This window comes from Lepisma saccharinum, chromosome 1, assembly GCF_977018435.1.
Source record: "Lepisma saccharinum chromosome 1, izLepSacc3.1, whole genome shotgun sequence".
NCBI lineage: Eukaryota > Metazoa > Arthropoda > Insecta > Zygentoma > Lepismatidae > Lepisma > Lepisma saccharinum.
The window spans coordinates 84519727-84546868 of record NC_139229.1 but is presented as its reverse complement, the minus strand read 5'-3'; the positions used below and the strand labels follow the sequence as shown (position 1 = coordinate 84546868).

The 27142-nt window shown below is 39.0% G+C and overlaps 1 protein-coding gene across 4 annotated transcripts in view; it reads right to left on the bottom strand.

The window, feature by feature from the left end:
- The window catches only part of Pi4KIIalpha (phosphatidylinositol 4-kinase II alpha), a 76011-nt gene that overhangs the window by 28196 nt on the left and 20673 nt on the right, over positions 1-27142 (bottom strand). The window contains exon 1 of one of the 4 annotated variants that reach the window (XM_083134095.1): positions 14083-14588. The exons of the other annotated variants lie outside the window; for them this stretch is intronic. Coding sequence (XP_082990221.1) covers positions 14083-14143 — 61 coding nt within the window. The 5' untranslated portion in view covers positions 14144-14588. Of the gene's footprint in view, positions 1-14082; positions 14589-27142 lie in introns of those variants that run through there. 4 annotated transcript variants of the gene reach the window in all.

The window sequence follows — 27142 nt, the reverse complement described above, 5'->3', positions numbered from 1 at the left end:
CCTGACGGTTATGCAACCCGGAATTTTATATCATCTAGTTTCGCCTGGTAGAGTAGTTCCCGAAAGGAGCAGTGTTTCCAAACCTATAACTGTAGTGTTTCCAACCCTGTATTGGTTGGTTGGTTGTTGATTTGGTGTTTTAAGTCCACAATGCACGGTATGACTAATCGGGACTTGACCTACAGTTTAAAGTGGGATCCGAACCCCTTTGTGCCTCCACCGGAACCCCTTGATTACAAGGCGACGACGCTACCACTGCCCCATCCAAGCCTGTATTGCTTCGTAGAAGATGAAACCTTCACGTAAACTTCCTCATTCGTGAGTTACATTTGGTTTACAGACTCACATTACAGGACACTCTTTTCCTGTATTGCATGTTTTCTGGAGTATTTATTTTTCCTTCTGCGGAGAAAATTATGTTATTATTTTACATCTTATTTTTCGCAGCTTCTCTAAGATTTATCGGCTAATCTCAACAATGAGGATGAATGATGACTCGATGAAATTAATAAAAGGACAGTCATAAAGAAACCATGGGGGGCTAGATCCATATTATTATTATTACTATTATTATTATCTTTCTTTTTTTACTTTACTTTTGGTTAATCGCAACGATGAGGATTAGTGTATGATAAAATTCATGAAGGAACACTCATAAACAATCATACCCAGGCCGGGACTCGACCCGAGAATTTCGGCAGCGAGATCAAAAGCCGACGGCTTACCACGCTCGGGCACAGCGGCGGCCAATTATTATTAGTGATATTGTCTCAAGTAGTGTATTTTCCCACCATATTCTTTCATACAAACATGAAACGGATGAAAATTAAAATGTTAAAATACCCAAATTGTGGGAATACGAAACAGAACCAAGTTAACATATTGGATTGATTTGATGTTTTAAGTCCACTTTATGCACAATAAGGCTAATCGGGACTGGGCCTACAGTTTAAAGTGGGATCCGAACCACTATGTGCCTCCACCGGGTATCGAACCCGGGACTCCTTGATCACAAGGCATCGACGCTACCACTGCGTCATCGGGGAGGCCCAAGTTAACATATCTTGACCATGGAAAGTGTTAATACAAAATCTAGAAAAGAGCCATTTAACAGTTGCCTGATTGCTTTTCCATTTGTTGTATGGGAAGAATTGTCTGAAATGTGTGTGTAGTGGCAGGTAAAGGAGAATACAAAGATCGAATAGAGAGGCAACACTGTCACTGTTCTACACTGCACAGACAACGTGCCTCGTCGAGTGGGCGGGGCACCGTGGGTGCGAGCGAGCTGCTGTTGCTTCTGCAAAAAGATAACTCACAGACAACTGAATGACGCTCCGCTTAAAATCTAGTCAATCGAGAAAGGATTTGTTGAGGAAGTGAATTGAAATATAAACGCCAGAATTTGGTCTAAGCCTATAATGGTTACTCGCAATAAGAGCTGATTAATTTTTACATGTGGAATTCCGTAATGAAAGAGGCAAGAGGCCGCACTCCCCACCTTTAGCCTGGTAACACTAATAAATCATCTGATTATATGCGTTCGGTTATGCTGATAGTCATGTTTAATATATTACCTTCAAACATAAACAATATCATGGACTCACTCAGAGGCAGAATTCAATTTTACGCTTTATTTTCCTGAAGATATTGTATCAATATAATACAGGACCTACAGTTTAAAGTGAAATCCGAACCACTGTGTGCCTCCACCAGGAATCGAACCCGGGACCCACTTGATTACAAGGTGACGACGCTACCACTGGGCCATCGGGGAGGCACTTAAAGAGTCAACAATCAAAGCTAATACGCATCTATTGATCAGAAATTACTAGAGTGTTAAAGTTGTTTTTGTATCTTTTGTTATTATAAGTCGCTCTTCTGCCACTTTCGGCTAATGAGGATGAGTGACGATTAGATTAAATTGATACCATGATACCAATACTGAAGCCGTGGCTCGAACGCGGAAATTTCTTGGGATCGGAAGTGGGCCACTTAACGCGCTTGGTCACCAAAGAGAACCGGCTCTGTGGCCAAGCGCTGTTAGTGGTGGATTAACGATCCAGACACCGAATTTTCCGGGTTCGAGTCCCTCCCGGATCTTTGTCAATTTCTTAATCGTCAGAAATCCCTTCACAATCTAAGACGTAACACTTTATCAAAACTTCATTCCCCTCCCCTCCACCTCAAATTTAATACTCAAACTTCACAACAAAATTTCCATGCCAATTTTAAACTTCCTGTTGATATTGCTCTCTCCAAATAAGCAATCTAAGACGTAATAGTAATACACAAGACTTGGGATTCCCTGCCCCCCAAAATAATTATCAATCCCGCTACCTGAAAATCCCACTAACTTCATTAATCGCCCACCATAATTTCCCTATCAATTTAAGGCCCCCCCCCACTCCAAAATTACTTATTACCCGTAACAATTCCCCTTACAATCTACAAATTACTATTTGTATAACAGCAATGGCTAATTGATGACGTAATTCAACTTGGGCCCTGTTTACTCAGTCAAATTTTCATCACAGTCTGCGACATAATGCCCCACCCTTGATTTAGAACTGTGACAAGGTGATAGGTGTAATGTAACTAACAGTTAAGTGTTAGGAATGGATGCATGTGTGCTGTGCATTTGAATTTCATGTGAATCAAATCTGTTCACTAATGTGAATATTAATATTATAGAATATAATATAATGGTTCAGGTGTGCGAAAAAGTAACCATGAGCACCCCAAGGTATCAATAAGAAAGAATTGGAAAGTTAAGTTGCATACGGAGATGTGTGTAATTAGTTTTGTTCTGGAATGTAGAAAAGGACCGGTTAAACCGTGCTGGGTTTCAATACTGTGTCCACCTGCCGTTGGAGTCAAGCACTGCATCTAGTCGACGAGGCAAGGATTCCACGAGCAGATGTTTGGTCTTCTCCTTAAACTCTTCCAGACATCAAACACGTGAGCCAGTAGAGCTTTCTTTGTTCTCTGCTGTCTAGGTTCCCACTCTCACCATCTACGCCCAAATGTTTTCGATTGAAAGACTTCGCTGGCCAATCTACTCTTGAAATTCCTGGCTGCTGATTAAACCAGGTGGTGGTCGCTTTCGATGTATGGACGCTGCTGTTGTCTTGATCGAAAGTCACGTGAGGAATCTCATCTTCAGGGTGTCTCTCTCGCACGCTGGGAAGCATGTGGGTTTCCAGCACTGCGACGTATTCCTGTGAATTTATTCTCGAACACACTTCCACCAATCCATCCCCACACCGCCACGGATATCCTGCCGCTCCTAGGATGGGTAGAAATGTTCTCGTAGCCGTAGCGAGTGTTCTTTCGCCTTCAAACATAAACCTGACCATTTTCGTCAGACGAAAATACTTTCTCGTCGCTCAAAATTACGTTCTGCCAAATTTCTTCAGGAGCTGGTAAATATTGTAAAGCAAAACTGATCCGTGCTTCGTGATGGAAATGCGTCATTGCTTCATTCTTTGCCGCTCGACGGTGTCGACCTGTTGCAGCATGGCACTCCAATTTCAACTCTTGGCGAATCTTCGTTGCAGCCATAAAGGGATTGCCCTCGCTCATCTCAATGATGCCTGCATCTTCTTCCCTGGTTGTCTTCCTCGGCCGGCCTTTGTTGGGACTTGACTTCATTCCTTGGTCACCTTCTTCCTCGTAACACCGAATCCAACGTCTGACGCATGAATCGTCCACACCTTATCATTGGTGCATGTAGAGTTTCACGCCCATTCCGATGCAGAAAGGTTCATTTTATAGCTTCCGTTGCAAGTGACATGCTCAAGGCATAGATACGAGTAAAACTGCTGCAGGATCTCGAACGAAGCACCCACCGGGGCTCAAATTAAAGCCAAAGCGTGGTGCCAAAGGCAACCGTAACGTTACTGCATGGGAGATTTACATCAAGCAGGGCCTGCGTGGTGTGTACAAAGAAACTCACGCTTGCTTTAGAAAATAAGGATACTATTGAATCAATGCAATATAATAGAGTATAAACCGTAAAATATACATTATTATTGACTCATGCATCCCTTCAAAAAAATGCATCGTTTTCTCTCACATTTCTGCCTGCAATGAATATAAATGTATAATCTATTAAATTAAGCAGGTGCATGCAGATTTAAAAATATGGATAAGATTATTCAATTGAATTGAATTGAATTGTTGTTTTTTAAGTTCACTTTGTGCACAGAAAGGCTAATTGGGACTGGACCTACAGTTTATAGTGGGTTCCGAACCACTATGTGCCTCTACCGGGTATCCAACCCGGGACCCCTTGATTAAAAGGTGATGACTCTACGACTGCGCCATCGGGGAGGCCCTAGTCCTCTCACGGAGATAATTCGTTCGGAGCAATAGAAATGTCCTATCAAAACAATTGGGGAATATTATTTTCAATGTGGATATTCTTCAGAAAATATGTTTCTAACAACAGTTTACCTAAATAGTGGGGACGTGGGGTGAGAGATAGGGACGGAGTTGGAAGAGAGAGAGAGAAAGCACACAATTTTCTGTTCAGTGAGAACCTTTGGGATTGCTTTTTCCTAGCACACCAAAAACACAATACGTATAACCCAAATACAACCCAAACCTTCAATGGCGAAATTGTGAGTCAATCACTAAACTGGAATAAAAAGTTCGGATTTAAATCTAGGAGACCAGAAGATAGTTATTGCGCTACCATGTGCTAATACAAAAAATTCACTTTGCCCGCGAGAATTGTCATGCCTGAGTGGCATGTAGTTTACGTTAGTTGTGAGAGTTGCTTCAATTCCATTGCCTGCCAAGAATAATGATAGCGCTGAAAGCATAAAATACGGAAATGTGCATGTTTGGCGAGCTATGAGAAAAGCAGATCCTTCTGTTTTCTTTTCCACTCTTACTCATTTTATGTCAACCTTTACATATAGCCACTGGCGACAGAGGATGAATGATGATGCTCCAGGGAAATTGATGAAGATTGAAAAAACAACGAAAAAGAAAAACTCATAATTATCAGAGGCTAGAACCCAAGAACCCTGGCTACGCAGCATTTTATGATATTTAAGTATATCGCGGATTGCTGCTAAATAATTTCCTAGATATTTGAAATGAATGAACCCCCGCCCCCGCTACGAGAAAAAGAAAGACTATAGGATGTGAAACATTCACAATGTAATTGCATTGCTTTACATTGCTCTTGGCTGTATTCCAAATGTAGTAAGAGATCAGCAATGAGTTGGATTTTTTTTTTCAAGGTATAAGTGTATTTGAGCGCAAGGGCTACATATTTCATCATTTATAAAGAGTTAACTTCGTCGTTACACTAGCACCAGTCACGAATGCATGAATTTCTATTTCGGTTATTTTACATCACTCTTCTTCCTCTTGAGTTAATCGCGATAATACGGGCGAATTATCAATTTATAAAATTGTGACGGGACAAACTCAGTGATACATTCATGCCTGACCAGTGTTCGAATCTGGAACATATGACCTCGCTTGGCTAAAAAGGCTGGCAGAAATGTATTGGAAAAGTATAGGAGCACCAAGAACCGGTTTCACCCAGCACAGACGATGAAATCATTTACAGCGACTCGCTGTGGTAATGTTGCTTGCCACACCCTCCCCCCCCCCCCTTGCTACACCCTCTCAGCACCCCGCCTGCTGATGGAAGAGTACGGTCAAAAGCTGCACCTACTTTTCGTTTCAAGCATATTCCGTCTGGAAGGTTTCTGGCACCCCTTCGACCCCCTCCCTTCCCACCATGGTTAATGAATGAGACCCTTGCACTTTCAAAACCCTTATCACAAGAAATAGCGGGCATCAATTATACACCGCCATACAATAAGATCTACACGGGAAATATTTCCTAACATATTTTCTTGATTCGGACTAAGGGCAAATTAAAAATAGTCAAAGGAATTATACAGAGGAGAATAAAATTACTGAAAATATGGAAAAGCGCGACACCGAATCTGTAATGAGTGCGAAGGGAAAAGAAAAGGAAAAAAAGTATAAAAAGTATTTGAATAACCAGATTAAGAGAGATAGTTATAACGGCTCGAACAATGCAAATGAAAAAAGAACGGAAAAAAGAACCAATACGAATTGAAATATACCACAATCGGAAGTAGGCTGAAGGAAGCAAATTTTAATAAACGTGGAAAGAAAACATAATCAAAGGAGCGCTGGTTCGATTCACGACGGAAGCTCATATTTGTTGTTCGATTCCCACTCCACACTGTATGTCCAGATGCATTTGCACTTAAAGCAAACTTCGTGGAACTTTTTCCAAAACAGATGTCGCCAAGCATTTAAAAGCAAAAAGAATAACTCTGAAGAAAAAATGCCGAAAGCGTTATTGCAAAACAAAAAAAAAATGTGTAGGTGGTTATGGGGGTCAGAATCTTCTCTTTGGACTTACCTATGGTGGCAGGACCAACGAGAAAAAGATCTCGAAAAGAATAACTGCAACAATGGAGTTCGGTGGTCCGCATTAGCGCGAGTGATGTAAAAACCAATCACAACTTCCACGTCATTTTACTTTTGCCTTTCAAGGGTTGTTCCGAGCACACGTAAATTTTTAAGAATTTTTTTTATTTCAATTTATGCACAGATACATTAATGGAAACGGAACTTATGATCTAGAGTGGTGGGCCACCAGTGGGAATTGTATCTAGGACCGCTTGATTACAAGGCGACTTTAGGCTATCGGAAGGGGCTTTTTTTTTAATAGATAACAGAATTAGTCATAATGCTATCTTTTCGTCTGCAGGACTCTCTCATGGGAGGTGTCAAGTATCCGAGCGATAACGAAATCCGTGATACCTCCTTTCTTCACATATTCGTTCGGAAGTGGTAAAAGAATAATAAAAAAACTCAAGCATAAATGTTAATAACAATTGTTATTATTACCAGAGACATTCTCAAAATAAACTTGTTGTCCTTTGAAATCAAATCAAGAGGAAAGCAAGATCTCCACCCGGTCGCGTGAATCTGTGGCTAGATTCAAGAGTTGGAAACACTACGTTTCTCGCGAGCTGCTCTTCCTGGAAAAACTAGATGATATAAAATTCAGGGTTGCATAATCGTAAGGGGGGCGTTTCCTTAGATTCCCAGTGTACAAGGGGTGTTTCTGAATGGCTGTGCATTTTGTTTTGTACAAATATTTTTTAAAGAAAAATATATATATACAATACGATATTTTATATTTGATTTATCATAAATGGTAAAAAGGAGGACAAGCAGGGGCGGCGCCAGAAATTTTCGACCGGGTGGGCAGAAACTCCTTATTGATAGATTAGAGTGGGCAGTATAAATGTAAGACCATATATACAGAGCATTCCGTGACATTCGCTACGAGAGTCAGCGGCAAGCGACCCGGCGGTAAGCGATGGACCGCTTGCCGCCAAGTCTCGTAGCAAATGTCACGGAATGCTCTGTAGTATATATGTGTATGTAAGACGTATGTATCCCCCTCTATCTTACACTCCCGATTTTCCTTTTGCTTCTTTTCCCTTTCCTTTTCTTGTTTTCCTCTTTATCTTTTCTAATCTATTGTCGCATCTTGTTCCATTTCCTTTCGCTTTGTCTCTGATGGACACAATTATTTCAAGGAAGTGTTTACCCATGCACAGCCATACCCCAGCCTTACATTCTAATCACAATCTTTCATGCATGTTAATACAGTGAAATAAATGTGAATTAGGTTTAAGCTTGTGTTGCAAATACAAGGCTCATACTCGTACTTGAATTTATGTATTCTGCGACAATAATAGAAAGTGCGATGGTAGACAATCGTGAAGTTTCTCGTAATTTAAATGCATGTTCCTGAGCATAGTATTTTCATCGTACGAGTTTTTGACTGAAAGAGTTTTCTTGCTCCTTGGGGGTCACTTTTCTTAGCTTGCAAAGTTTGTACAACTGAAAAATCTATCTGAATGTTTGCAGTAGCGGCGATTTGGTGCCAACATTTGAGGGGCAAGGACAATATACGTTTTCTTGGCAGAAAAGGCTTAGCATAAAGAGGCCATAGTGCAGGGGCAAAAAGTGGCGGAGAACTGCATCCCCCACTTCCCGGTCCTCCTAATTGTCACCTCTGAATGTTTGGATTAAAATGAACGTCTTATTAGGAATGATTTAAAACACACCCGGAAACCAATTCTTTGTTCATTGTCCATTAAGTATCCCTAGGCTAATAAAAGGCTATTTTGACAAAATATAACTCATAAGTAATAAAGAAATAAGATTGAAAAATCTGTTCAGAATTGAAGAGATTATTAGCTAAGTGCTATTCGTTTTCTGAACTGTCATGTTACTAATGCGAGAGAAACAATACACGTATGGTTACATGGACATATTTTTTGAGGTAACAAAATAATTTAGGACACAAGGAATTCATCGAAGTTGATCACTGTGCCAGTAATAATTCATCTATTTTTCATAGATGACTTGGGTTGTATGGTGTGACCATTTCGAACACACTAGAATGTCAACCTCTACCCTGTGCAGCATACCCAGGAAACTTTATTCTTTCAGGCCAACGAGTCCCTGGCGCCTGGAACCACTGTCAAAGTAATAATTTATAAGGGTTTGTATTTTGAGTGTCAGCATGGGTTTGTTTTCGCCCCTTCGTTACTTTCATCTAATCACCATTGAATCTTACAGTCGTGAAAATGACTTTAAATAAAACAAATCAACCACAACTTACTCTTCCAAAAATGGAGTTTCATTAGTCCATAGCTCTTAGAAAGTTGAGGTGGTAGTTTCAATTGCACAGCGGATTAGTGGATCAAGGCAGCTAATTTCGTGAACAATGACGTTTGTTTTCCGAAAGTCTCAAATATTTGTCTCAGGCAATCACCCTCTTAAAATGGACGCATCTTCTGTGGTGATAAAATGCCACGTTTGGTGCGAGTTCTTTCTGTATTTTTTCCCCAATGGCATAACGATATCGTATTATAATGAAGAGGTCCTGTGTTCGACTCCCCCTCCTCTGGTGGAAGCACAATGCACACTGGTTCGGACTACACGTTAAACTGTAGGTTTAGTCCCGATTAGCCTATCTGAGCATAAAAGTGGGCTTAAAAACAAACTAACAAATTCGTCTTCTGGATACTTCGTGACGTAACTTTTTTTCTTTACTTCAGCTGCATCTACAGATTCTGTTTATATTTTCGGTTGATTAATGTGGCAAAATTTATCTGTTGGACGAGAATTTCTAAAAATTCTGTAGCTTTTTCCATACAAAACTGGTTTACTAAAATTTATTCACTTCAGTATTGTGGTGATTATTGCGATTCCTTCTTATTAGTAGAATGAATATAAAGTTGATATTTCGCATACCATATTGATATTTGAAGATAACAGGTATATAAAAATTGTAATGAAATAAAAAGGGACACTTCTGGAATTTCAATTAAAACTATTATACTCTCTAGCATACTTAAACCCGAAGGTTTATGGCTGCAGCAACACAAGCCTTCAATCTGTCCCTATTCAGGGCAAGATCAATCCAATCTTTCCCATCCTTATCGATTTCTTTTAGGTCCATCTCAACGTTATCCCTCCATCCTCATCTTGGCCTTCCTACTGGTCTCTTACCATCAGGTTTCCCAACAAGAATCCTGTAAACTACTCCTTCCTCTGCGATTCGTGTCACATAGCCTGCCCATCTAAGTCTTCTTGATTAAATTATTCTAATAATAATTAAAAAGTCGAAATAAACAACAGTGTTGCCGGAGGAAGTAACGCTAAGATGACGTTTATATTTGTTTATTTAGAGATTATTTTAACCATACCCAGGCCGGGATTTATACGTATAAGTATGTGGAGGCCCGGAGCTGCAGTCTTCAAGTTCAACCTAAATTCTGATCTAATCTTGATCATACCCTGCATAATTTTGAGCCTCCTAAGCCTACTAGCTGCTTTTAATCATGGAAGTATTTATTTGATCACAGTTTTTGCTTCAATAGCTCTAGTAATTTCTTTCACTTTCTAATGACAAAATTGGCTTTTTATGGGTTGATAATATGTGAACATTTCTAGCATAGATAATATTCACAAATTATATATGCATGTTATGAACACCAGAATACACTTATTTATCGAATCATTCATATAGCTATCTCCAAGTATATATACTTATTGAATTTGATTGGGTGGGCAATCGGGTGGGCAGAGGAATTTTTGGGTGGGCGCTTGCCCACCCGTGCCCACCCCTGTCGCCGTACCTGAGGACAAGTACACTGTTAGACAGTAACCTTACCTTACCACTTGTACGAACATACCGTACAAGGAATAATTTCCGAATGGATGGTAGTGTGTTTTACAAACAAATATGTACACTCTTACAATGGCCATGCACAAAACTACAACACCTGAAACTGCTTAGGACCTGAAGCTTTTATCTTAATGAAACATACATGTGTAGTATGGTACTTTACATTATGTTTGGTTATTCATTATGTGATGAAATGGTAGTCATTCAGAAAATGTTCCTTGTACATGGAACAGTTGATTAATATGATATCTTTATATTATATTTAATCCTGTATATTATATAATAACTGATGAAAAACAACAAGTGCACTCTTAGACAAAGTCATTACCACTTGTACGTATGTACAAGGAATAATCTCCAAATGGATGATAGTGTGTTTTATGTCACTGCACAATGTCAAAATGTTACAATGTCTGAACTGCTTAGGACCCCAAGCTTTTTTCGTAATGAAACAACATATGTATAGTAATCTATAGTATGTGATCAGATGGTAGTCGTTCGTAAATGTACCTTGTACATGTAACGGTTGATTATTTTTTTTTTCAATTTTTAAGTGCTCTTTCAGTTTGTTACGAATACGATATAATTTCCATTTGCACCGTTATAAATCAGCCCACTTTCAGTATGCTGCATAATAATTTTGATTTTGTGATTATATTAAGACTCATGTTATATTAAATAATGTGTTTTCTTGTACAGTACTTACGTACAGCTACGAGCTAAATAAGTAAATAGATTAGGCAGGTTTTCTTTATTTCTGTACTTGGTTAGGTTAGGCAGGTCAGGTTTGGTGCTTTTAGCATTTCTCCAGGTTGCTACCGCTGTCGCTAGCCGCTTGTGGTTGCACACACTGTCATTCAGAATATAGAATGATGAACATTTGTGTCGAGCATTCTCTTCACTGCAAAATCATTTCTTTCAATTATGTTAATTGGAGTAGGTGGATAATAATCTGAAAAGTTCGAAAGAACAATTCTCTACTACTTTGAAAGATTGCGGGCTACATTGCATAGTTTCACAGATTCATTTTACATTAAATGAGTACAGGACGTGTATTGCCTATTTCTACGACAGTTGCTTCATTTTAATTTTATCTCTTATGTTTTCTGACATTTTTCAGTTAAAAAAAAACAACATAAAATTGGAATGGTGGTTATAAGAAGACATAAGCATAAACACAACAAACCACGACTTTCTCCAGTTTCTATGTAATCCACTGGAAAACTGTGTGGACGATGACACCAAATATTTTGATGAATAACTTTACCTGATACAAATTGAAATATGTAAAAGGTTACCTTTTTTAAAAAAAGTCATGCGATATTTTTGCGTTTATGGTTACAGTGCATTGAAGGTGAAAGCCCAATATGCATTTTAAAAAATCAAGTTCGTATAATATAACTATAAGCCTATATTTTTGGCTCAACAGGCAAAATGAATAAAATTTGAATAATGTGTGATGATCACGATACCATTATTGACAAAACTTTAAAAAGTACATTGATACAATGTTTCTCATTTAACTTACATGTGATTTCTGATTTGCAGTACGAATTTATAATATGAAATACGAAATGGGAAAATTATTTTTGCTGTAGAAAGAAATCGAACTAGTGTACGTTTTGCGATGGTATGCAAATAATGTGTTCAAATCGGTTTGGGATAACCTTTCAACACAACAGCTGGCACACGCAATTCCGCCATCTTATTTCAGACACAACACAACGTGCTGTTAAGCATTTTAATGAAGCAAAAGAGTACCTTTAGATTTAACGATGACATTAGAGGTCTGTTATCCTTCACGAAGGTTGGAGAAATGCCTCGATGTGCTAATGTAGCGTTAACTTGATTTAACGCTTCCTTAAAATTTAACATGCGTTGGGCGAACCAGGCATAAGTCCACTTTATGCACATATAAGCTCATCAGGAGTATAGCTACAATTTAAAGTGGGTTGCGAAACACTATGCCACTTGCCTCCACCAGATATCAAACCCAGGACACCTTCATTACAAGGCGATGACAACCATGTTGAACACCCCCCTTATCACCCATTTAGGAATTTCAACTTGGAACACTATGTTTTAAGAGACATTATAAAAATAATGAAAACAATAAAAGAGAACCAGGTAGTCTTGACTCTTCGCTCGATCCTAATACACTTGGGGCATCCTTTCTATGTCAGTGGATAAAATATTTCATGTACATCAGCAGGAGGGAGGGGGGAAGTTATGCTGTGGTTAATCAAGGGTAAAGGTAAAACCATCGCCTGTGTATTCACTTAGCCATGTAGGCAAGATAGGTGTCCTGATCCTATCTATACCAGATCTGACGTGATCAGCACAATGCTCCGGTCCAGCGTATTCCCATCAATTAGAGCTGGGTGAGCCCCAGGGCTACTTTTCATCCAGGACCATTGTCCGAAAATAAATTGACTGATTGAGGTTAGGTTATTTACGGTCATTTTTCTGCCACTTTTAGCTAATGCGACGATGAGGATGAGTGATGATATGATGGAAGGGACACTCACAAAGAACACACATGTCCACACCGGGATTCCTGGCGTCGTAACGCGCTGTGCTTCTGATTGATTGTTTTATTTTACTTCGCTTTTCTGCATCTTTTGGATAATCGTGACGACGAGGATAACGGGCTGTGCTAAGCACTCCGCCACGGAAGCCGGTCGATTGTCGGAAACATTTCCGTCAAAATACGCACCCGAGATAACGAACTCCGGAAATTTTACCAATTGCTCACGTGGTATTCAGACACCTTACTGATTGGACTACTGGATTTTTAATTCTCTATTTGTTTCCTACTTAAATCGCAGAAATAACGTTAACATGGAACAGATGAACGATTGATAGCCGATGCCAGATGTTAGGAAGGAAACAAATGCCACACACAAACTCCAACAAGGACGAAATTGTCAAGGTTAAACGCGTCGCAGTAGATTATTATCAGGCAAAATCAGCTTGCGGCCTCTTTACGGTTCTCGAACGCATTCCAGCTTCGAATACTCAGGCAACAATGTTTGGAATAAATAACTTTACAAATAAAAAAGGACAACAGTGAGTATGAATAGTTTAATCGTGAGTTACGTATTAGCACTTCCACAACGGTAGGCTCAAATACTCTGTTGTTGAAACAGAAAAATTGTGCCAACGTGATAAGCCTGTTGATTTCAGTTTTAACTGCAAAGATATATCGCTATCTCGTCTGTGTCGCGAGAAGTGGATTTTCGTTGCAGAACTGTCCCAAATATCATATTTTTGCTCCTTTTTAATCAATCCAATTCTTATTTTCATTCTTTCCATGTAAAAAGAACGGCCTCTATAATTTAAATTAGAATACAAGGCACTCCACCAGTAATCGTAAAGGAAACCCATGATTAAAATGCGTCGTAGGACTCATTCCCTGCTTGTTTGTGCGCGCGCGCGTGTGTTTACGTCGCGTATTTTCTACTAGTCTAAAATAACGAATGAAAGTACATTATTTTGCCAACCGAGATTCGAACCAGAGACGCTGGTTTCGCTAAACTAACTGCGTGTGTGTATATACTGTAGCATCCTTACTGGTAAATAGCAATTAGTCAAGTGTTATCGAATCAAGGGGTCCAGGTTCGACACCTGGTGAAGGCACAGCGATTCGGAACCCACTTTAAACTGTAGGCCCAGTCCCCGTGGGCAAAAACAAAATCAATCTGTTACCGAAATGAGTGACAGAAAGAATCTAACTGGATTGATACTACCCAAATATTAACACACACACGGGAGCATGATATGAAAATACACAATGTACTTACCACTAATGTTATTTAGAATATCCTCCATGGTACACTTCAACTGCACAAGTTCGTTCCACATTTAACAGCGAAGCGAGAGAAAGCCACGACGTACTTGATATGGTTATCTCGCACACACCGAACACAAACGAACAATAACACCATAAACTCCGGCACTCGCATTGTTCATTTACATGCCGAGACTTTCGGAACCTTCTTAATTAGAAAGGAAAACGTCACTGACCTGATCTATTCACGGCCTTGTTTGCAGAAAACAATCGACGCAAGCGCACAGAATACTTGAAATGCATAAACTATACAGGAAGCGGACGTGCACCTTAAAACAATTCTGGGTGCAACAAAAGCTCCACGTATTCTCTCGAAACTGAGCAGACTTCGCTTGAACGCAATAACAAAAAACTACGTTGTCGCCAGCGCATCGAACCCAGGTCAACCGTGCTGGGCGACCCGTCGGCAATATCCTACACCGCATGAAACCATTTGTTTTACGAATAGCAACTCGAAGTGCAACCCCTTCTACATAGGAACCTATGATGTGCGTCTGCGCGTAAACAACGACGGTCTACATCCGCGCTTAGACTATAGTACACGGTGTTTCAAAAGTCGCACAACCTTAACTGACAAGGTGACACACATTAGCACTGTTCTTTTCTGCATTATGAACTCTTGTCCAAAAATTCATTAACATTTTTAATGTACTTTTGATTACCAGTTTACTTAATCCGAGAAACTCTATGGCACAAGGCCAGTGATTTTTTATTCCCGGATGCCTACTTCGGGAGCAAAAATGATGCAAAAAAATGTCGCATGGGCATAATTCGGAGTTTCATGATTGGTGCTATGCTACCATACAGTTTGTGACCAATAGGGGCCATATTCAGCACCTAATGGGTAGGGAAATGACAATTTTATGGGTGAACATTTAAGGGCATTTTGTGGTGGTTGTTAACACTAGCAGTACAAGAATTTTGTCTGCAATGGATATAAAATCGTATGAAAAAAATATTATTTTGCACATGACCACTATTGGTCGCCACAGATCAACACGGTACCAATCGCAAAACTTCGAATTATGATTCTGCAACAATTCTCTACCGAAATTGGCATAATGAGGGGATCCACTCCTACTTTCCTGTAGGTAGTAAATTTGCAATCAAACGTATTAAAGAATATCTCAATGGGCGAGGCTTCATAATACAGAAAAACTTAGGTAAATATTTCTTGCAGATTTCATGTTATAAGCGATCATAATTAAGGACGCGCGGATTATAAAACACTGTGCTTGAAAGTGTAACTTACGTAAACGACGTTTCATCTAGAGTAGTTTTAATGGTGGGTTTTGTGCCAGTGCAATATTGTATTTCAAATAGTTCAGGGGTGCCCACAGGGGGGATTCATGACGCCTGCGTCATGGGATTTTTTTTTGGGGGGGGACAAAATGTTGTAGTTCGCTACCAATTCTATATATCTTCACACAAAAATGGGGGGTTATCGTTATGTACAGTTTTTTCTACCTACCTGTGGGTGATCGCGGCGATGGAGTTGAAATGAAACACCACCTCTTATCTTATGCCTGTAGAATCGGTTCGGAAGACGAGGGTGGGGGTACACGTGATTTTCGCATTAATACACGGTGACTCGAGCAGACAAACTTTGCATTCCCCGTGCCAGTTTCTAACATTTTAGTTACTTAGCAGATACAATAAATTAAATATTCTTTAAACTGATGGAAGCTGACAATATTATACATTTATTTCTCCCCATCAGCTTATGCTTACGAGAATTTTGAGAAATACTACGCGTTTCTTCAAAACCTCATTTCGCATTGCTTTTTCTTCTGTAGTCTATGTTTCCTACGTTTCCAATACGCGTAGAATACGTTTGGACAACACGTAGGTTTATCTATTCTACAGCATACCACTGCATAGGAAAAGACGAGAATAGATATGCTAAATATTTTAAAATGTAGTGTAAATTGAAGCTTACCAACACTTTATTTCAGGACAAAAGTTTAATGTTTTCACCCAGGCTGAGCTCCTCTTTACGTGCTAGATGTGAAACAACGACACAGAAACAAAGGCTCTGACGTCGATATCGACAGGTTTGAGTTTTTTCAAATGCCAGTGTTCCTGAAATCCATCAGGTCACGTGATCGACCACGGACTCCCACAACGAAATGGGTTAATCAAGATAATTATTTGGAAATACTGCCCAGAACATTTTTAATCTTTCCAGCTCTACAAGTTCTATACAGATCGACTAGTAGCCTATTACGCCACATAAAGGTTTATGTTGATTAAAAAATATAATAAAGTTCAAGGCCACTTTCTGCAACGAAATTGGTCAGTTTTTAAATGCACTCGGGCGTTCAAATAGATATTTTTTTTTAAATATTACGGCTCATTTCTGCCTCTTTGGGTTAATAGCGACGATGAGGATGAATAGATCATTTTAGTGAAGCATTCAACGTGGTCGGTGGCGAGGTTGCCCGAAGACATGATTGGTGTACAAGAGTGGTTGATTGATTGGTTTGGTTTATTTCACTTCGCTTTTCTGTCACTTTTGGCTAATTACAAAGATGGGGATGAGTGGCGATAGGTTGAAATTGATGAATGGACACTCACAAACACCCATGCCCAGGCCGGGATTAGAACCCGGGACCCTTGTACAGTCACGGACACTGTTGGGTTGTAATGATTCCATTGAAAATCAATGTATTCACTACAACCCAGAAGTGTACGTGACTGTACAAAGGAAGTGTGTTGTGTTGACATTTGGCAAAAAGAATATTAATTTCAGCAACTAGTAGTGTCTCCAGAACAAATCGTTACCAGTGCTTCACTTGTGAACTTTTCACATTTGGAAACTGGACTTTTATCGGCACTTTAAAAAACGGAAGTTTGAAGCGTTATCACCTGAAGCAGTTGGCAAGGTCCCTTCCTATATCTGGAAACGACAGGTGCAGAAGCTCCTTCGTGACTCACCTGATAACTGGCAAAACGTACTTTCTTCATACAAGCAGTACCCAATGAACATTCCCGTAACGTTGCTGAAACGCTCCCTTCTACATAAATATAATAATGCAAATCCTTAACCCCCCCAAACACATTACTAAACTAACTAACTAACTAACTAACTAACTAACTAACTAACTAACTAACTAACTAACTAACTAACTAACTCACTCACTCACTCACTCACTCACTCACTCACTCACTCACTCACTCACTCACTCACTCACTCACTCACTCACTCACTAACTAACTAACTAACTAACTAACTAACTCACTCACTCTCTCACTCACTCTCTCACTCTCTCTCTCTCTCTCTGTATCTACTCCACCATATGTTGCACAGCTGGTATGAACTTCTTTTTCATTTCTTCTAGAACAACTTTTTGGTGCTCCCATTCGTCTTGTGGTTATTTATGTTGCGTTCTTTTTATTATTTATGTTAATCGCAGTGATCAGCATGAATTATTAAGATGGGGAAACACACACATACACGAAAAAGAAGTACAACAAACTGTCCGGGATTCGATCCCGAAACCGGTGGAGCCTACATTATGCTTGGCTATTGGATTTGGTTATTTACGTTGCTCTCTGCCACGATGAGGGTGTGATGATGTGATAAAATTGATGAAGAGACACTCACAAAGAACACCCGTTCCCTCCATTATGAGTAGCACTATATTACATAGCCCAAATGTCTAAACACTTAAACAGAGAAGACACTAATATACATTCCTTTTTAATACTATGTATAATGAAAATCCATAAATATCATGCGTAATCCATAAAATTAATGACCAGAAATTTCATAATACTACACGAAAAAGATTGCAGAACGTTCCAGCTTGCACTAATAGAAACAATAAATATACGTTCATATTATTTGTTTCCACAAGCAAAAAAATTACAAATTCCCGCCTTCTGCAGTTAAAACATTTTTGTTTCAGAAAATATATATATATGTCTAGAAAAACTGCTGTCAAATTCAATATCATCTGCGGGTTTGTAGAGTAACGTTCATTTACCCATAAAAATCTGTTACTGAGAAAGTTACTGTTGTTTTATGGCATGATTTATTTCAAAATAGTGCTTCCCTCTATACTTTAAACACAGAGACTAAACGAGACGGATAAATGGTAGTGGACAAGAAGTTTTCACACTTTTCTCTTTTCCTCTTTTTTAAATGGCACTTATTCTTATTAATGATCAAAATATGCATTAGCAATCAAATAGTCGATTATAGGCATCATGAGTTTATCTGGAAATTTGCATGGGGAGATGGCCCTTTGTGAAAATCTTGATTAGGGTGTTGAGGAAATTTTGAAGGGGTGTGTAGATAAACCACTGTTAAATACAATAAAATTTACATTGTTCATATAATCCTGAAATGCCCTTCTGTGATGAAAGCTTAGAAACTGTATGGCAAAATCTGGGTTCTGATTATGATAAGTATTGTAATTGTTTATTTATTGATTAGGTAGTTCTACGTCGCTTTTCTTCCACTTTTGGCTAATCGCGACGATGAGGATGAGTGATATGATGAAATTCATGAAGGGGCAGGAACCCAGTAAGCACTCTAATTGATGACTATATATGAGTATGTGGTGTCGCTTGTGGAATAGTGAGAATAGCTTTTATAACGGGAACAATATAACCCTCTGCCCTCAAAGTGAGTTGGTATCATTGTATGACGTCTTGCCTCATTTTGATTGGCTAGCATGCTCAGAGCCATGAGGAAGAATCAAGCCTGCTCAGTCGGGAGGCATCCGTTAAGGGGGAAAGAGTGGAGTGACTCTTACTGTACACGTGAATGGTGAGTGTGGCTATCCCATGGGGGATGTAAGTAGATTGGGGTTCCTTTTAATTCTTTAGTTAGATATTTATTTACTTGTTCAATATTAGGTTTGTTATTTTCAATTGATAATTAGATTATTATTAGTTTCAGTATCCAGGAACCTAATCTATAATTCTCGGTCGTATGGCCGCGGGCACTACTCACGTATTGTCCCCCAATTATTAATCAACTAAGTTGTAGGATATAAATTTATTTGAATTTGATATAAAAGGAAAGGGAAATATTTACTAGTTGTCTATTACAATTCTATATTCTGGCATTGTTAAAAATAAAATTGAAAAGATCTAAGTTCTGGTTTGAATTCGTCAAAATAATTTCCTAGAAAAATGGACTGGGACAACAGCTTACTTTCACTGGCACTCTGTATACGGTAGATCCTGCTTTATGCAGTTGAGATCGAGCGTGACTACAGTGAGGTGGGCCTTTTTTTACAGCTTAGTTGCAACAATTGAATGTTTACCGAGATTGGTGACGAACTGTGAGAGAGTGAAGGACAAAGGGAAAGACTAGAATGAAGTCCCGGTCACTTTTCTACCTATTGAGTTAATCGCGACGATGAGGATGAACGATCAACTGATGAAATGGATGATGGGATGAACACAATGATAAACGTCTGGCTTTCTAGCGTGACCACCCAGCCACGGAGACCGGCTGCTCCAGCAAAAACTTTCAAGGAAGAAGTGAGTGAGCAGGATACAGATAAGTGTGACAAATGTCCAAAACTGGCCAACAAGAAAGCAGGGCGGGAAAGACCCTGATCATAAATAGATGAGAAAGACTTGTATTCCTGAGAGCAATGGTATCAACACAAAATTTACGAATATATTTTTAATCAGTACTCGCTTAATTTCAGCAAGTGGTGTGTGCTTCAAATTCTACTGTAACGTTTGTCGATAAACGTTGCCGAAAGAGAGAAATTCCTAAAAAAAACAATCTCTAAAATATACTTTTTGTTGAAGACATTCATGTCCCACATTCTCCGAGTACGCTTTACTCAGGTGATACAAATTGACACAAGTTGATCGAAGAAATATGGGACATATCTTGGACTTGTTCCGCGCAACGACAAGTCTTCGAGAAAATAATGTTTTACACTCTTTGTACACCGAACGCCACACAGGTAATCATTCGAAGGAAATAAATTTTCGTTTTCAACTGCAGATGTGCTGTTTCGTTCTAGAGTCCCTATGACGTCAAGTCATACATACATCCAAGGACATGTTATTCGTTCATACCATACACGCCATCTATCGAAAAATACAAGTAACTATTACCACTTTCAAAGAATCGTCTGGAACAAGGACTCTACGGCACTTACGAATGTCTACATTGCATTACTACAATGATATTTTTTCCACGTGCGAGAAGTTAGAGAAATAATTATTCATAAATGACATAACACTCATTCAGGAACAAAAAATATATCTCAGAATTTTTATAATTTTTTGGAGCAAATACAGTATACCCGAAGTATCTGTTCAATTGCTTTCGAATTCGGCATACTCACTAATTTTGACCAAGTAATCACGAATCTGCAGTTAAAAATTTGGCGGTCACGTCTAGAAATTGCGAAATAAGTCGGGAAAAGTGAGGCGGTGAACAGAATGAACACCATTGATTTATAAAGAAAACAACTACGTATTTTTTGCAATGATTAACGTTTCAAAACTGTTTACGATCACCCTTAATTTTTACTATGCTTGCCTAACCTAACCTTACCGTGAATGGTTCGTGGGGTAAACATATTTTTCAACTTTACGCAAGACACCATTTTCTCACATGCAATGGGTCTCAATTATTGCACAACACTTGAGCAACGTTGTGCGGAAAGGAAGACGTCTTCATATCAGAAACATGGTTTCTGTTATTGCATAGCGGTAATTGACAAGCTTATTTTGCGATTTCTAGACGTGACCGCCAATTTTTAACTGCAGATTCGTGATTGCGAGGCCAAAATTAGTGAGTATGCCGAATTTGAAAGTAATCGGAGATACTTCCGGTATTCTTAATATATACCAAATTTTTAATAAGATACTCATCGGAGACAGGAAAACACACAAATGCACGCTTCTTCTCTGACAGGAAAACACACAAATGCACGTTTCTTCTCTGTGGTGTAGTGGTTAAATTGCATCGACTTGGAATCAAGAGATCCCAGGTTCGAGTCTTGACGAAGTAGTTCTGATCTCATTGTGAACTGAACTGTAGTACTTGTCCCGTTGTTCCGATTAGCTCCTGTGCATAATGTGGACATAAAGTAATCATACATACGAGTTTTTATTTTCACACATGTTGAATCCTGGTCAAGTTTTGTCCTGCACACAGTCATGGACGTCCGCAGGATTTTTTCCAGGGAGGGGCAAGCAAGGTAATTTTTTTCAAGGGGACAAAGGACACATTTTCCTCCAAAAAGTGATGCCCTCTCAAAATACACTATTTCAGTCTGAAATGATCAAGTTTCTTCAATGAATTTATAATATTTAACATAAATTACTGTGATTGAAATGAAATTATGTGTGAAATATATAATTTTTAGGTACACATTCACTGTCCAGGGGGGCGTGGTCCCCCTTGCCCCCCCCCCTTCCGGACGCCCATGCACACAGTGCTCGATGTGAGGAGGGATGCGGGGAATGGTATTTTTCAGTGCCTAGTTACGTAAATTTACGTTCAAAAGTTAAGACAAATGAGAATCTTTCTCAGCTAGCCTCAATGTCCAAGCGAACACCTCCCACCTAATAATTTCCACTTCAAGCGCTTCTTGCAAAATATCATTTTGGTTATTTGTTGTACGCTTATGACATTTACAATACCTTCCTTCGAACTTAGCACGATTCAAAAAGATGGACTTCATTTCGTACGGCTCCATTTCCTGTACAGTCGACGGCAAAGATAATGGTAAGCAAATTATCCACTGCTATTTTCATTACTTTTTTATTTTACATCCTGTGTTGTTTTAAAGAATAAAACTGTGTTTGTTCGAAGAAGGCATATTTTTCTGCTTATTGATGTCTTTATTTCAATTCATTGTCATCACACTGTGTAATTCAGACCCAATGAAAATGATGGTGGACAATTCGCCTACTGTTTCTTTCGCCGTTGGGTGTACTATACATCGTATGTGAATAAAATCTACATAGCATTTTGAAAAAAGAGCTCCTACAGTTTCAATTAGATTTGATTATACTCACAACAAAACTTATAAATGTTCAATGTGACCCCGTGACCTCACCACTTTGGGTAGCAACTGATTATGGGTAATCTTTAAAGCATGGCGTACCCCCCCCCCCCCACACACACACACTCCAAATAACACAGATTACAGTGTTGTTTCAATACAGACAGAAGTGACTGATAATTTAGCACGAAATCTGAATTTTATTTATCAGTATCAGTGTCTGCAAATTCCTATGGATGCTCTATGAAGTTCTACTTCAAAAATTAAACACGATTTGCATCTAACGCTCTCGTAGATCAGTCCCCACTGTTGCAAATAAATAGACAGAACAGACATATTAAATACACAAATACAAACTAGAAAGGGGTGTTATGTTGATCATAAATCCGTCTTTGGATCTTCTCCCTTTTCCTACCAATGTTGACATTCAAAATACTTTTTCAGTAGCTGATCTCCCATGAAACCTTTCTGGTTGGGCCTGCCACGTAAGCGCGCGCGCACACACCTACACACGCGCAGAGAGAGAGAGACAAGCATGGAATTTTAAGAAATCGTTCTTTGAAAACAAAAAGCACATGCAAGAAAGTCCAAATTGCTACGCCCCTTGTGGGTACGTACTTACATGTTATTTACCACGGCTACAGATATCTTAATCTCAGGGGGATAGGTTCTTTTTTCGAGAATTCCAAATAAGAAAGCGTTTTATAGCCAAGAGGATATAGTTAAATGCGGATCTATATTCTGAGAACTATACAAAATACAGAGAAAATATATAGCGAAGCTTGTATTACATTGAAATATATAATAAATATATGTATAATCGAAAGGAAATCTTCTTCTTCTTTTCTTCCCACAATTTTGGGGAAAAGGCTTCTTCTATTCTTCCTTCTAATTTGGGAAAAGGCTTCTTCTTGTCTTCCTTCTATTTTTTGGTAAAAGGCTTCTTCTTCTTTTATCAATCTCCTCTATGGTAATAGGAAGGCTTTTTCTTCTTTCATCAATTTCTTCTATAGGAAATATGGAAAGGCTCGTTCTTCTTTCATCAATTTATTCTATAGGAAATAAAGGCTTCTTCTTCTTTCGTCAATTTCTTCTATGACAAAATATATGAATAGCTTCTTCTTTCTTCAATTTCCACTTCTTTTGTTTGGTAAAAGGATAATCTTATTTCTCTTTCTTCTACCCTTTATGGCAATCTCTTTCTTCTATTCACAAAAAATAGTAATCCCCTTTTATTCATCGCTGTTTCTTATTTCCTCTATTCATATCAATTCTTATTTCTTCTTTCAGCAGCAATTCTTATTATCTTCTATATTCCGATGAGATATTCTTATATTCTCGATAAATTCTTCTATTTATTCTTTCCACAGTAAATTCTTATTTCTTCTATTCTTCTTTGCCACTGGAAAAAGTCTTATTTCTCTCATTTATCACAAATATTTCTCTTTACCATATCTCTTCTCAATAATATAGACAAACCATTATGCTGCATTCCTTGTAGAGAATTGAACCAAAGCTATAGAGGATTTTTAGGAGCGTCTAATCTGACAATAGCGCCTCCTCCTAAAACAACAACCAAGGGAAATAACCAGGATCGCTAATAACAAGCGCTGCCGATGGCCCAGTGCGACTAATAAAGAGCGCAACCTAAAAGTGCTTCGGGGCGTCTAATTTGACACAGCGCCACCGGGGACAAACAACCAAAACACTGACGATGTTCTCCTCGTCAGAGAAATTAAGAGAGATACATTTCTGAATTCATTTGCTCACCTAATAAATTTCCTAAACGTTTCATATATGAGCATGTTCTTAATTATCTTAATTTACTATATACAACATTCTATTTACTTCTTCCATAGTATTTCGACTCTTCCTTTATATATTTCTCAATTTACTATAATATAAATAATCCCTCTTCTCCGCTCCAAGTTTTTACAATGAGCTCTGATCCTCTTTATATGGCGTGCTGCCATCTGTCGTCGCTCTCGGGAAACTTCTCACTTGCAACTTTCATTGTGTCATCGAAACTGGCACGTGACAAAATTTCGAGTGCAGTATGAATATTCTTCATCAATACCATAGGTTCGTTGACCATTTTTATTATGGTATCACAAAGTTCAAACACCAAAAAAAGTTATGTGAAATGGCAAAAATTATCACAGCGAGAAAACTGATAAGAGGTTCGTGTAAAGTGCTCCGCCACCGTCACACGTACATATTTCAGATTGTTAGTCTTATCAAAATGTATTGATCAGCTCTCGTACTTGCAGGCAAGAGATTGGTGTACGAGGGGAGAGTGAAAAGTTTTGAGCCTCACATGGAAGGAGTGATGCTACGTAGTTAAAATTTTGGAGGATATAAGGATTGAGTTTTAGGACACACTGTGCGAACTTTTATGAAATTCACGTTTTCTTCTATTTTTTGGTCAGGTTGAAAATGAATGAAGTGTCAGAGAAGAGAGTGGCCGACAGGGCCGTTATTCGGTACCTCTGTAGCCAAGGCCTCACTGCACAGGCTGCTTTGGTCGAGTGTGGCTTCACCGCACTTCCCCTTCCACTTTAATCCCCCGTCAGATTTTCATCTTTTCCCTGCATTGGAGAATTCACTTCGAGGACGTCACTTCCACACGGACGAAGGCGGTCATTCAGTGGGGTGAGACTCAGGACAAATCATTCTACCAGATGACTGTAATCAAATTGCAGCATAGAATGCATAAGTGCATTGATTTGAGGGGGGGTGATTTTATGTAGAGAAATCATGAGAAACTGTAGCTCAAACACCCCTTCCGTGTGAGGCTCAAAACTTTTCACTCTCCCCTCGTATTTGAAGATAACACCACTAAAACTAAAAAAGAGAGATTTGTATTTTTTACGTCATCATTACATCCCTTCGTGAATAATAAGGAACCGTGTCTAGTAATTCGTCCGCACACAAAATACTTTCGCATTTCATAAATAATAAGACTTGAAGCCATACACTATTATACGTAAAGAATTTCCTCTTTATCGCTGGTGAACCCCGAACGAAAGACCATCTTTCCAGGTGGTTGCCAGCTGGGCTGCAAGTCGCAAATTTCTAAGCCCCGCGACAGGTTAACTTTGCAGCAACTTTTCGCATACATAGACCCAAACGTGCGCGCAGAATATAGTTCCGCTGCAATACTGCGGATTTTCTCACTGTCTGTGATATGAACAGCTCACCGGTTAGGGCGGGACTGGCACGGGAATGATGAGTGTCGTTCCCGAGTGGATTGATACATAAAATCTGCTGCAAACTTAACTTGTCGCGGGGCTTAGACAATCTCTCGCGACCCGTTATAATTGGCACTAGAGCCGGGTACCGGGCCGCCGCCCGGAGGTTGTTAAACGCTGATCTAGACGGTAGCTGAATTCATTCCACCCCCCGAAGAATGTCTTGCGTCACTGAATTCAACGCAGTTGTGAAATGTTACTTAGGTCGTCCAAAGTCGTCCGTAGAAGCGACACATAAACTGCTTCTTTTACGAATCCCCACAGAAAAAGTCACAGGGTGTGAGATCAGCTGATCTAGGGGGCCAGAACTGAAGAGCCTTCATTCCCGATGCGACCTATCCATCGTTGCGGTAGAGCTTGATTTAGAAAACGTCGAACATCCCGGTACCAATGGGGCGGTAATGCAAGTTTATTATTGGGCGTGACTTGCTCGGAAGCTAATATACAGTAGTTGATTTTAAGACGTTAATCCAAATGGATGTATTGTATTCGAATGAAAAGTTTCGATGGCTTAGACATGTTATTACTTTGAATCAAGGTGTTCTCAATTCGATTCAGAGGTTCATATTCTAATTTAAACTGTAGGTCGAATATCGAATAAAAAGACGAACTTAAAACGGGAAGAAGGTTATTCAAAATTACGTACAACAGGGAAGTGAATAGGTTTATCTAAAATTTATTTCATACACCATGATCTTCTTAATAATTTGCGAATAGGCTCATCATACATAACACAAAGAAAACACTTCAATTACTGCTAATTTTTTTTCGTCAGATATTTCTATGATCCTACACAGAATACATTATTTCTGACTTGCAATAAAGGAAACGCTAATTGTGAATGTGGACATGAACGACATGTGTCATTAAGGTTTGCCTGCGCCTTTGGTCCCCGCCAAGAAAGCAGTCTTTGAAATTAATTTACTTTTGAAGACCTAAAAAATTCGGTAAAAAAAATAAATCTGCTTTGAATTCCTTCTAGAACATTCAAGCGAATCTTCATGGGGTTTGATTTCCCTGGTGTCTCGAGACTTACATAGCCACGAAACTATTGCGAAAATCTAGACGACAACAAAAGTAAACCACACAAGGACTCACGTGAATGCTCTGGATGGAATTCCAAGCAAATATAATTTCTCAGATTTTCGGATATCATAGCGCTTTATAACAGTAAAGGAAACTTCGAAAATGGCTTTGTTGGCGTTGGCAAATGGCCCAGTCTTAAGTACTTCTCTAAATTATGACCCATTTTTCCCATAACTTGGTTATGAAGTTTGTCAAAAGGTGTCTGAAATAAAAACCTATACTTACACCTATGGAGATTGATTGTGAGGAGATGAGAGTAATCTCTTTTTTAACTCAGTCCCGTCTCGAGTTTTGAGACGAGTTGCGTCTTTTAAAACTTGAGACGACAATGAGTCCAAACATTTCGACACTTTTTGAGACGAGATCGACGAGAGCCACTCTCTTTCTCTCTAAGAAAATCTAAGGATTAATAATTCAAATAATTAATATACCTAACTCGTAGCTATGTGAAGTCAATGCTGTTCACATTTCCTGTAACACACGTTTACGGACATAATGCAAGAGAAAGCGTTAGGTAAACAAGTCTCATTTAAAGAAGGTGTTTATTGACCCTCTTACCTGCATTAGATTTTAAAATCATCTAAGAACATTTAGATTCCGCCATTGGTGTATGCAGAGGGGAAATTTTGAGAAAATCAAAATTGTTACATGAAAGCAGTAAATAATTCAGATAAACTAA